Below are 12229 nucleotides of genomic sequence, written 5' to 3'. Positions count from 1 at the left end.
AATGACAGTAAAGCTGCAGTGTATAACAAAAGCACCTGGCTGTGAGACTCTGGCCTTTACATTATCAGATCATAAACCATTGGCTCCTCTGCCAGCACACAGAAGTCAAACCTTTTTTATGAGGCGGTTTAAAACACCCAAACACACTCCCATGAAGCCCAAAAAACTGCCTGGTGTAGTAAAACCGCTCCCAAACGTTCCCATCACTGCTTCTAATCCTAAATAGTCATTCCAACTTTTCCCAACAGGGGAATTAACTCAGGGAGAATCCCAGACATAAAAACCTATACACAGTTAACTTCAGGGAGAAGTGAATGTTGTGAACATCACAAGACTCTCATCATGAGTAACTTTGACTCGTGTCAAATGACTTTGAGGGAATGTGACGGTCCTGGAAGTAGATAATGCTGCTGTGCCTTGCTCAAGGACGCTTTGGCTGGAATGGAAACAGCTAAAATCAAATCTGCAACTTAAGAACACTATAGCAGCTTTTTAACTAGTCACCACTGGGATCTGCTGTTTACTAAACACACTATAAAGAGATTCAGAGGAGAAGGAGGCAGGATTTAGTTGAAGACAAAGTGGATCAGTGTCTTTAATCTACTGTAGGACAGATTTGTCCACTGTTTAGCAATAAGATACATTTAGATGTTTTATGTTTTATGAGAGAAAATGAGAAAGAGAAAAAGGAGGTAGTTGGTTCCGGGGGAGAGTTGAGAGAGACGGACAAAAAAGACAGGGGAAGGATATAAGTGACGGAACTGTGTTGTTGTACCGGTGCTGTTCTCGTGCTGTGAAGTTGAATAATACAGCTGATGTTTTGAAAGAGATTCGTCTGGTTCTTTCTACAGCACTACAGTGTTATACTACTATAATGCCACAAGTTTGCTCCTATAATTTGGATTTTTGAAGATGTTTTATTCTATCTTTTAGAAGTCACTGATTATTCACGTCTTGAAACTACTGCCGTTTTCCTCTTTAGATTTAAGTTCATAATGTATCTAAAAACCAGTTGCAGCTGAATGGGAGCTGAATTGTCGGCGGTGTTTAGACTGAGGGAAGCAGATAATGGCTGTCATTAGGCTGTTATTAGTGCTGTCAGTGGGGTCAGCTCAGAGCTGTTTGATGTGTGGCTGTAAAAGATGATGGAGCACAGACCAGGTGTTTCTCCAGACTTAAGTCAGAGTGTATCTGCACATACTTTCAGTATAGTTTGTTATTATTTCACTCACATTGGGCCTCTTTCTCTAATATGTGCATACTAGATATGTTCTTACTTTATTTGAGACTAAGTGGCCACGCAAAATTACCATCAGATTCATGACACATGTGCGCTGGCTTATTTTGTTCTTACCACAAGTATGTTAGTGAATCAGCATCATTCTAAAAGGACACAAGCGTGCCTGCTATTTGCAATCAGCATACTGCCACTCTTCCCTTTCTCTATATAAGGAAATACCTTTGCCCAGAAGTGTATCATGGAGAAAACGGTGAAGTTGTATCTGTGCACAGACTAGTGGATATCTTAGCAGATGGATACAGCTGATAAGCTGTTCTCACTCTACAGAAACTTACATTTCAATATGGACATCCTCATATACATCATTCTAAGCTGGGACTGGGACATAGATTTTATAGTTGAAAACTTAAATTATGACAATAAATGATGAGGATGAAAGGGTATCAATTTATAGTTATTTAAATTATCTGGTCAATGCATTTGTAGTTACTGTTTTAAACAGTGCTGTCTGAATGAATTCCAAGTTTTAATATGATATGCACTCAGTTAAAGGTGTGTGGTTACTGGGCCTTCATTATTTGTGCGTTTACATTGTCTGACGCAGAGTACAAACAAATTCAGTTAAGAAAATATTGATGACCCCAAGATTTGTGTGTAAAACCTTCATACGCATGGTTTAAAAGTTCTGTAACTACTCTCATTCTAGCTCTGCTTTGGTACCAAGTTGTAATGGGCTGTTCACACACAGATTCGAAAGCTGCACCTCAGGAGAAAGTTTAGAAAAGCTCAACTTCATGCAAACATCCTCCGATGAGGAGGACAAAGCTGGAGCCAATTACTGTGAGCGATCCCTTTCCAATAACTTTATTAAATTTTGGATTTATAATAAATATAAAAAGTAGTGATTCGTAGAGCTGTAAAGTCATTGTTATGAGCATATTCTTTGTCATTACTGTGTAACATTTTCGAGGCTTGGATGTGGGCTAAAACATTTGAAAATGATTGGCATACTGAATCCCATTTTATTTATTAAAATGTTATCTTAATCATTCCCTCATGTGAAAAGCTTCTGTTAAACTTTTCAACATGCAACATACATGTGTTAAGTATTTCTTTTCACTCTGCTGAGATGTGCGCTGATATATTGCTGTAAGTTTGTAAAACATTTTGCCTGCTGTGGTCAAATCATAATCGTAAACATGCTTGCAATACATAATAAGGCACATATGGAATCTTTTACATTTATGACAATATATCATCAATATAATAAATACCATAAATTATAAAATACCCTGCAGTCAACTACATTTGAGATCAAACTGTGAGTTTTTTTCTACATAAATAAATTATTTTAGACTTCAGGACAAACCTCAAGCTACTGCGGTGTATCTTAAATTAAAATATGCATCCTGTGTCATCTTTAAAATCCACTTTTGTTCTTCTTATCGCATCAGATTGTTCTAAGTTGTCTTTCTCTCTCTTTGTCTCTCTGCAGGTTATCGTCAAAATAACCTTTAAGCACATCAAAGCATTGTATCGCAGCAGCAGCAGTTGATAGCGCGGCTGTGATCTGACCGCAGTGGCTTTCCTGTCTCTCTCTCAGAGTCACAGGTCCATTTGAAGTCAGTCATTTGGCAGAAAACTAAACAAGCCCCCTGTTAACTACATCACTTACTGCTGTTTACAGACCAATTCTCTCAAAAACCAGAGAAGGACTGAAACTTTTAACTTTGAACTGGCTTACTGACACAGAAAGCAGATTGTGTATCAATTTATGTTGACATTATAGCTAAAGAAGATGTCATGAACTTTAACACAACTGAAACAGCTTAAAACTCAATGTACTAATGACACATTCAAGTTATGTTCAAAATAAGTTGAAATTGCAGTGGGTGTTTTTTTCAGGCTTAATTTCACAAAATCCTGGATGGTAATGAATCAATTTTTCATTACTCTTATGGCTATTTCGCCTTTATTTGATAGGCCATGGTGAGCGTGAAGGGGGGAGAGAGGGGGGATGTCATGAGCAAAGGGCCATGGGTTGGAATCAAACCCAAGACACAGCCTTTGTATATGGGGCGCCTGCTCTACCGGGTGAGCTGGTAGGCTTGGCGCCCATAAACTATGCACATTTTAACAAAATTATTTTCATTATTCATGTTCTCCAGGAGATGAATCCTAAAGACTTCATAGATTCTTTAACCTTTCCTCAAACACCATCATGAGGTTGATGTGTGGCTTCGAGACAACCATCGGATTGATTACCATAAAAATTGGTACAAACATTTATGTCCCCTTTGAAATGAATTTATAATAACTTTGGTAAACCCTAAAATTTTGCTCTAGCACAATCAGGTCAAACTTTTAATTTGTCCAACATGTTGGTTCACAACCAAATACCTGCAAAACTAACGACATTCCCCTCAGCCTCAGCTGCACTGTGTTTACTCTTTAGTGCTAATTAGCAAATGATAGCATGTCTGAACCATTGATGTACAAAAAGAACTGGATACAGTGTTGAAGGATGGGCCCTGTTTACTCTAATGAGAGCTGCTCAGTGGCTCATGACGCCAAAAACGTTAAATTTCTGTGTGCAGCGGATCTTTCAATCCACTTCCACATTACTGGACCTAAAGAGCAGGTGCACTAGAGACTTTTGCCGGCTAACTTCTGGTTTAGCCCCCTGCTAACTTGAATGAGGATAAAATGATTTAATTGTGTGGCTCTTCTAGACTTAACGAAATGCATCAACTGATTTACAGACATCTCTTTTACTATGTAAGTCTATGGGAAAAGTTTTTTTAGGGGCCAAATGGCATCACGTGAAGGACCCAGAGGTTGTAATTCAACAGCGCGGCCACTACATCAAATTGGCTTCAAAGCCATGGGCTAAACTAAGATGGTGAACATGACCAGTTTAGTATGAGCATGTTAGCACTGTCCTTGTGAGTATATTAGCATGCTAAACACTAGCATGGCTAAAAACAGCACATCTGTCTGATGCTCTTGATGATCTTTTACTTAGAAATGGTGTTAAGGTTTGTCACATTGCAGCTGTTCGGTCCACACCATCTCTAAATTCCAAAAACAAGAGACTAAAAACCATTTAAAACGACCTAGTAGCTACACCATCATCTGTCCTGCAGTTTGACCAAAGTCAAAGACACCGGCTCTAAGATCTGATTTGTGACTTCCTGAGCTCTGAAAGAGAACATTTGCCACCAGTGACCGCATGAGAAACGCAAATATTGAGAAGAATTTGAACTAATGGAGTGAATCTACTGTGTCTCAGTTTAGGGGGTTGGGGAATGACATACTTTTCTGAAGCCAGACTGTAGACACGAGACAGCTGTGGTTCTACAGAAAAACTTTGCTTTGTGCAATTCTGCTTCTCTTTTATAAAATCAGAACTTTTGCTGTGCAGTCCACACAAAAAAGACAAGTTAAGTCCAGAGAAGCCTGTGTATACAAGAAGCATTGGCTTGCCAGAAATAAGAGCTGAAAGATTAGTGTTAAATTTAATCAACATTTGATAATCAGTAAATCCTTTTAGTTAATTTTTTAATCAAAAAAATCCAACATTCTCTGGTTCCAGCTTCACAGATGTGAGAGTTTACTTGTCTTACATTATAGTGCACTAAATATTTTTAGGTTTTGGACTATCAATCTGACAAAACAATCAATTTGAATAAGTCACTTAAGGCCCTGGAAAGCCATTTTCACCAGCAGCTTAACTGATAATAAAATAAATCATTAGCTGTAGCTCTATCACAAACATAATGCATATAAAAGCCTAATTAATAGCTAATCATAAAAACGGATTCTTTATGCTCTTCTGTGCAGTTTATGGCCTGTTAACATTGTTTGTAATGCAATCATATTTTTATGCTACAATATTTGCTAAGATATCTTTATTTTAATCTCAGTTAAATATCTACTTAATACAGAAAACAAAAAAGGGTGATAAAATACATTAAGAAGAACAAAGAGAAAAGGAGGGACAGAGAAAGTGAGAGAAGACGTAGTTATCTTTTATCTGAATTGAATTAAACCTAAATGAGACGACGATAACAAATGTGAGTGAGTGAAAGAGCGATTTCAAACTGACATCTGAAGCCTGAGGGTGAAAGGTCACACCTCTGTCTCCTATCGGAGTGCTGCAGACCTCAGTTCTAGACTTGACCCATGTCTCCTCTGAGGTTTAACAGTGTGGGTGGTAAACACATTTACACACAGACACACACGGCTTGTTAAAAACACTGGTTTAATCCAGTGAAGCACCACTTTGAATCTCTGCAGATTAAAATCTGTCTGGTAAAGTTTGATCTCTCCTTCAGACACTCACAAAGCAGATCAGGAGAAAGAAATCAACTTTGGTGGACAGCAGAAATAATCTCATACTGGAATGTATCTAAACCCATTTAACGTATTGATCACCAGCTGAGCTGATGTGTCAAACTCTTAGGACAAGGAGATCTGATCCAAGCACAGTTTGTTATTTCTTTAAATTGCAGAGATTCAGTGTCTGATCCTGTATGCAGCATTTAAGTTGGCCAAAAATGATAAAAATACACTGATATAATTCAAAAGAATAGACTGACTTTATCTTTATAACCACAGTGAGCAAATTCTTTTGCTTACGGTGTGAATGAAGAGACAATTTCTCACTGACTCTGCAAATAAATGTTTTGATTTCTGATTAACCTGCTGATTTTTTCTCAATCCATCAATCATTTGGTCGATAAGATTTCAGAAAATAGTAAAGAAAAATGCTCCAAACCAACGGTGATGCCATCAAATGTCCTGATTTGTTCAGTTAAAGAAACTAAGAGTGTGTTTCTATCACAAGAACTTTCTCTGGGGACCGAGACTGAAGAACCAAACCTGAGACTGTGGTAGCCCTGACCACTGCTGACTGATTAGGCAAAGATGCAGTAGCTACAACTTGTGTCCCGCCTCATTTATAGAATAAGAGTATTGGGTAGGGATATCAGGATAAGGGTCTGCCTTTTCTTGTCATTTGTTAACGTTAAAAACAAAGCTGAGAATAGTTGTTGGCTTCCTGACTTTAAAAAAGAGCGAGAGGGCAAGAGAAAGAGACAATAGTGCAAACAAGCTAACAACACCATCTTCACAGTTCTTTAGATGTGCTAGAAACCCGAACATCAATATGCAAAAGGAACTTTTATTTCCTAGAATGGTTACTGATATTTGCTCCTCTGGTTTCATAGTCCCTGCAACTTTTAGCACCACTAAAAGGGGCATAGAGAAGTAAAGTGTCCATTTTTACAACAATGATATTATTCTGGAGGCAATAAGGATAAAAAACTGCAACCTTCTCATGTACACGAATATTCTGAGGGCACACTGAGAAACCACTGAGTAGTAGTGTCATCACGGTAAACGGTAACCGCCTGCTAGTGGCCATATGAATGGATTATAGAATTTCAGCAACATTTGCAATCTAAGTACACATGCTGTCATTCGATTCCGTCCCATGGCCCTATACTTCGTGCCATCCCCCTCTCTTTCCCTCCTTTCCCGTCCATCTTCAGCTGTACAATCAATTCAAGGCAAAATGCCCCAAAATTAATAATGATAGCTACAGCTAATTCCATAAATACAGTAACTATGATTAAGTGAGTCATTGTTTGCGAAAAGCTGCCGCCAGCTGCCACTTGGATTTTGATTTTTTTAAATTATAATAAGAGTCAAAGTTATTGTACTATACTGTTTTTTTTTTCATACAAAAAAGGAGCACAAAATCAAAATTTGCACATGTACTGTAACTCCATGAATACACAAGCATCAAAATCTAAGCGGGGGCTGAGTTTTCGCAAATGACGGCCCACTTGACCATAGTCACTGTTAGGGATGCACCGAATATTCGGTAACCAAATATATTATGCTATTATGCTAAAATCTCCCTGTCTTATAGGTGTTTATAGTTAATACAAAATAAATTCAAGAAGTGACAGCATTTTTCAACTTTATCAACATTTCCTAGTGCACCCTCACAATATACAAGCAAATACTTTTCCATCATGTGATATAGCTTCCAGAATAATATCTATGTTTTAAAAATGGCCATGTTCCCCTTTAACACATTTGCCTATTTCTCAGATTTTCGGGATACCACCCAGCTTGAAGCTGCATTTTTTTCTTTTGTAAACACCATCTACAGTGTGTGTCAACTTCCTGACCATAATGTAGACACCCAACATTTAGAAAACTAAATAAATCAACTGTTAACTCAGCATTCCTTCGGTAAGAATTATGATTCATACAGACTGTGACTTCTGAAACAGAAGCATTATTCACTGCGGCAGCTGAGACATTTAAATGATTCTAATGATGATGAATGAGGACTCCCCGCACACGCATTCCTTTCAAAAATGCTTTCTTTCACTAATCTCATTTCAGGGATCAACATCACCTGCTGCTCTCAAACCACTTCAGTCTGCACATCAGCAGGAATATGACTGAATGTTTAAGTATGAGGAGATGACAGAGGAACTGCAACAACTGTAAAACCCAGAAAGACACGGTGTGGTCCATAGACTACTCCACTAGTCCTCATTGTACCTTGATCAACACTGCTGCACAATAATAGCGTGTCTCTCATATGATTGGTGTTTATTCAGTTTGAAATCATAAACAAAGACCACTGAGTGCCCAACAACAGATGGTTTTGTCCAAGCAGCAACCTTCAAGGCTAAAAAATAAAAGCCTATGCGGAAGTGCCAAAAACTGCAGTTCATGAAATGGCCACTTGAGGCTGGCTCCAAAACAGAGATGTCCATGTTAAAATGCCCAAATTAACAGCAGAAATAAATATGTTTACCCCCGAGTACAAAACAACAGTTTTGATCTCTGTAGCTAATTTCAACATTCATGTCAACTGTATGGGGGGTGAATTCCCCCCCCAAAAAATCACCTGTTTACATTTTATTAAGGCCCAAAGTTATGTATATTTAAGAGCCAAGCTGCTTAAATGACAGGCTGTCTGCTGATCGTGACCTCGGGCTCTCACAGATCTACCTCTCACTCCTCCACAGCTCAAACCTCTCGTCCAAATATGGTCACTTCTGGCTCCAAAAAACCAAGACGGCGATGGCTGAAATGCCAAATTCAAGGCTTAAAACTGCAGTCCATAAACCAGTGGGCGACACCACAGTGGCAACATCAATTATTTATTCAGTCTATGGTTTTGTCCATTGCGGTGGAGGAAGGGTTTATGTTGATATTGTAGTTTTGTCTCAGATGTGTTTGTAGGTGGGAAGCCAGTGAGGGTTCTTATCCTTGCACTAGAAGCTACTACTGGTTGCACAATGGGGAGGAGTCCTGCATCTTTACCATAAATCTCCCTTATGTTACTTCCTGCCAGTGGCAGGTGAAAAGACATGTCTCGTGATACCATGTGACACACAGCTGTGACAGTGAAGTTCACAGCGACAGGGAGTACAGTGCAGAGGGAATTACAAATTAGAGAATGACGGTAAAAATATTTAAGAATCAGACATCATTTTTGAAAAAGGTAGTTGTGGGCATGAAAGAGTCTCAAACAAGATGCATCCAACTCACGATCAGTTACAAACTGTCAGACCTCCATCAGACATTGGTTTAAAATAAGAATTTTCAAGCAAGATAGATGCAAGGTAATGAGGGAACGAGGTTACACACTATCTCTCATTACACACTGTGCAGTCACATCTCTATCGAAACCACAGATGGAGAAATCATAGTTTGTTAGGACAACAGGAGGGAAGGCACTCACTGCTTTTCTCCTGATTAAAACCAGCTGCCACTCATCCACAGTTATAAACCGAATCTTTGATCTCTGTCCTGCAGATCACCAAGCAAGAAAATCGAGCCTGTTGCAATTTAACAACACACACACACACACACACACACACACACACACACACACACACACACACACACAGCCACTGAAGCAAATGACATTTCTGTTGAAGGAATCCCTGAGTCACAGTGCTGTTTTTGTATGTCTCTCCAGGTCTTTCCAGGGATTAAACAGTCCCGGACGCAGTGTTCATCAAAATGTTTCTCACATCAATGTTCCAATACACTCTTGTATTCTCTTGTGTTCAGCCTCTTATTGGAGTATGATGGTTAAAATTCACCATAAACAAAAACATTCATAAAGTCTGTCATCTGTCACCCAGAAAGATGCAATGTTCAGTAGACAGGGCACGTTTTTTTCCTCTAACTGTCCAAGACCTTTTTCTGCACTAGTTACGTTCTATTGATGTGTGTAAAACATCTCTCAACAAGAGGAGAAACAGAGGAAGACAGTTTGTCTCTTACCTTCTGCAACCACTGCGTGTTGTTCTCCATTGTGCTCTCCAGGTGCTGCAGTTTCTGAGCTGACCATTCACCGTCGATTGGCGGCGAGTCTCTCTGCACGACACTTGCCCCACCACGAGAGACGCCATAGTGTTCGGTTTGTGATGGCAATCCTCCACTCTGGCATCCATCCAGCTCCGGCAGGATGAAGGTGTAGCTGCACTGGCCATGTTGGATGCGGTGGAACTTCCTTCTCTTCTCCGCACCTCCTCCTCCACCGCCACCACCACTGCCTCGTCTTCTTCCAGCTCCTCCTCGTTCTGTGCTCACAGCACCGGCTGCATCAGCGACAACTGACAAGATCCAAAGCAGCAGAAGCACCATCAACCCCCAGCTGAGATTTGACTCTTTCATGACGTTCTGTTCCACTATACTGAAGTGTTTTCTTTCAGAGCGAAGAGGGTCAAGAAAAGCTCGTTCACGCTTTGACCCCAATTCACTTTATAAAAACATCTGTGTGCAGGATGTCTCTGCACCCACCAGTCAATCCATGAGGTCTGACTCTGCACCCTCAGTCTCTTTAGCTTGATTTGCTTTGTTGAACTTTCAGAGAAAACTTCTTTTATGGATCAGACTTTTTTTAAATGCAGAAACAAAAAGCAACACCTGTCCAGTTGTCTCCCTCCTCACTTGCAGTGACAACTCACGTCAGATGAGTTGATAAATACTGTGCATGGGTCCATCTCCTTTCCTCCTCCTTTCGTTCTTGGGTCTTAATTTTGTTCTCTGCTGTCAGGTTTGTCTCTCCCGTCCGTAATGTGCCAGGTGCAGGTCCAGAGCAGCTCAGGAAAAAGATATCAATGGAGAGAAAGCTGAGTGGGAAGAAAGAGATGGAAATAGAGGTTGTGGACAAGTTATGGACTGGGAACAGAGAATGTCCAAACTGACTTGTAGACTGAAAAAGATGAAGGTGAAAACATCCTTCTCTGTGTGGCTCCAGTTTAAGAAGTGGCCAAAGAGAAATACTTCTGCCCCCTTCTTATCTGGGGCTGGCTGAGAAAAGGAGGAATGAGCGAGGGAGGGGAAGAGGGGGAGGAGGAGGAGGAGAGGGAGGAGTGGAGGGACAGGAGAGCTGAGGGAGGTCTATTAGAGTGCCCTCTCTATTTGTAGGCTGAGAGGAAAAGAAAGCAGGGAAGAAGGAATGAGAAGTAGCCAGAAAAAGAAAAGGGGGAAGATTATGAGAGTGGACAAACACTGAGAAAGAGAGGGCAGAGAAAGAAACAAATCTGTTGACAGGCAGAGGAAAGACAGAGAGAAATGGACAGACAGAAGAAAGAACTAAACAGGATCTAGTAGCTGCTGTAATCTTCTTTCCTTACTGATCTCTCAGTTCTGAAGTAAATCCTGATGCCTTGTATGGTCATTTATACTGAGTCAGCAACTGGAAGCTGGAGCTTTCACTCTGTCCTCTAAACACAGCCATGCTCTGGGGCATAATGGGAGATCAAGCGGCTGAGGCAAACCACGTAGTCCACGTGCGTTTGGTTTAAAATCTCCCTGTCTCTGGATGTACCGTCTCATCTGTCCTGCTGCTCTTCACTCTACATGGAAATACATACAAAGATTAGTTCCAGACAAATGGCTTGGTCCCAGGCTTATGAAACACAAGCTCTACATGTGTGTGTGTGTGTGTGGGGGGGGGCGATGTAAGTTGTCAATTATTGAGTTTATTTTCACAGCGATGAACTGTTCTGCAGGAGTTGAGTGATACAAATACAGATAAAATTCTTTGATAAAAGCAGAGCGATAAGAGACACACTTACAGATTTGTGCAAGAAGATAAAACAACTTGAATGTATTTGAATTGACATTTCAACTTAAAACAGTAAAATGAAATACAGACACAAATAGCAACATGAGGCTTCAGTAGAGAAGATACTTCACTGCACCATCCTCTGCTGGTCAAAGAAGACACAAAGATAAAAAGCTGCTCTGATCGTCCTCCTTATTTATTTTGACATGATACAGTCTTATTTTGAGCCCGCCCTGACATGAGTCTACTGTTACTGCTGTGCTATGGGCATACATCTTCATTTTGGCAGGATCTCTCACTTAATGTTAGCCAACTAGTCCTTTGGGGGAGAGCAGAGGGGTCACACAGCGAGTGGCTTCTGCCCCAACTGGAGATCATTCTCATGGGAACAGGAATGGACAGAGAGCCTGGTGCACAGAGCTGCAACACATAGAGCTGCTCAAAGTCATATTATTGAATCTTTTTCATTTTTCATTTTTATTTGTTGTCTCTGCATTCAACCAAAGAGTACTTCTAATCAAACTGCTGTAAATAAAATTACTCTCAAATCAAGTTAAAAAGCCTCCATCTACAGTTCTCTGTGACATCTGATGCTCATTTCTCCATCGTCACCCTGACTGAAGCATGGGCCAAAACATTTGATTTTTATGTAATCCTTCACCCAATCGTGAAGCAGGTTTTATCATGGTTTAGCGCTGTTTATGGAGTTAGCATCGTTAGGTGGTAGCTGCTGGCTTAGCCACCTCCATGTTGAGAACCATGTGCAGACAACTCCTACACTCTGACTTTTGCATAGAACCCCTTAATTTTTTTTATGTCCAAGTCTTTGCGGACTGTACCGCCCACATGTTTTTTCTTAGGGCTGGCCC

At 40.2% G+C, this 12229-nt stretch overlaps 1 protein-coding gene across 1 annotated transcript in view; it reads right to left on the bottom strand.

Moving 5' to 3' along the window:
* Window positions 1-10920, bottom strand: part of angpt4 (angiopoietin 4) — a 70900-nt gene extending 59980 nt beyond the window's left edge. Inside the window, exon 1 of the mRNA XM_049580345.1 lies at window positions 9569-10920. Within this exon, the coding sequence (XP_049436302.1) occupies window positions 9569-9961 (393 nt within the window). The 5' untranslated portion in view covers window positions 9962-10920. The remainder of the gene's footprint in view (window positions 1-9568) is intronic.
* Between the last annotated feature and the right edge of the window lie 1309 nt (window positions 10921-12229).

The sequence above is a fragment of the Epinephelus fuscoguttatus genome, linkage group LG1, assembly GCF_011397635.1.
Source record: "Epinephelus fuscoguttatus linkage group LG1, E.fuscoguttatus.final_Chr_v1".
NCBI classification, from domain to species: domain Eukaryota; kingdom Metazoa; phylum Chordata; class Actinopteri; order Perciformes; family Serranidae; genus Epinephelus; species Epinephelus fuscoguttatus.
The sequence above is the reverse complement of the archived record's forward strand: the minus strand, read 5'-3'. Positions and strand labels throughout refer to the sequence as shown.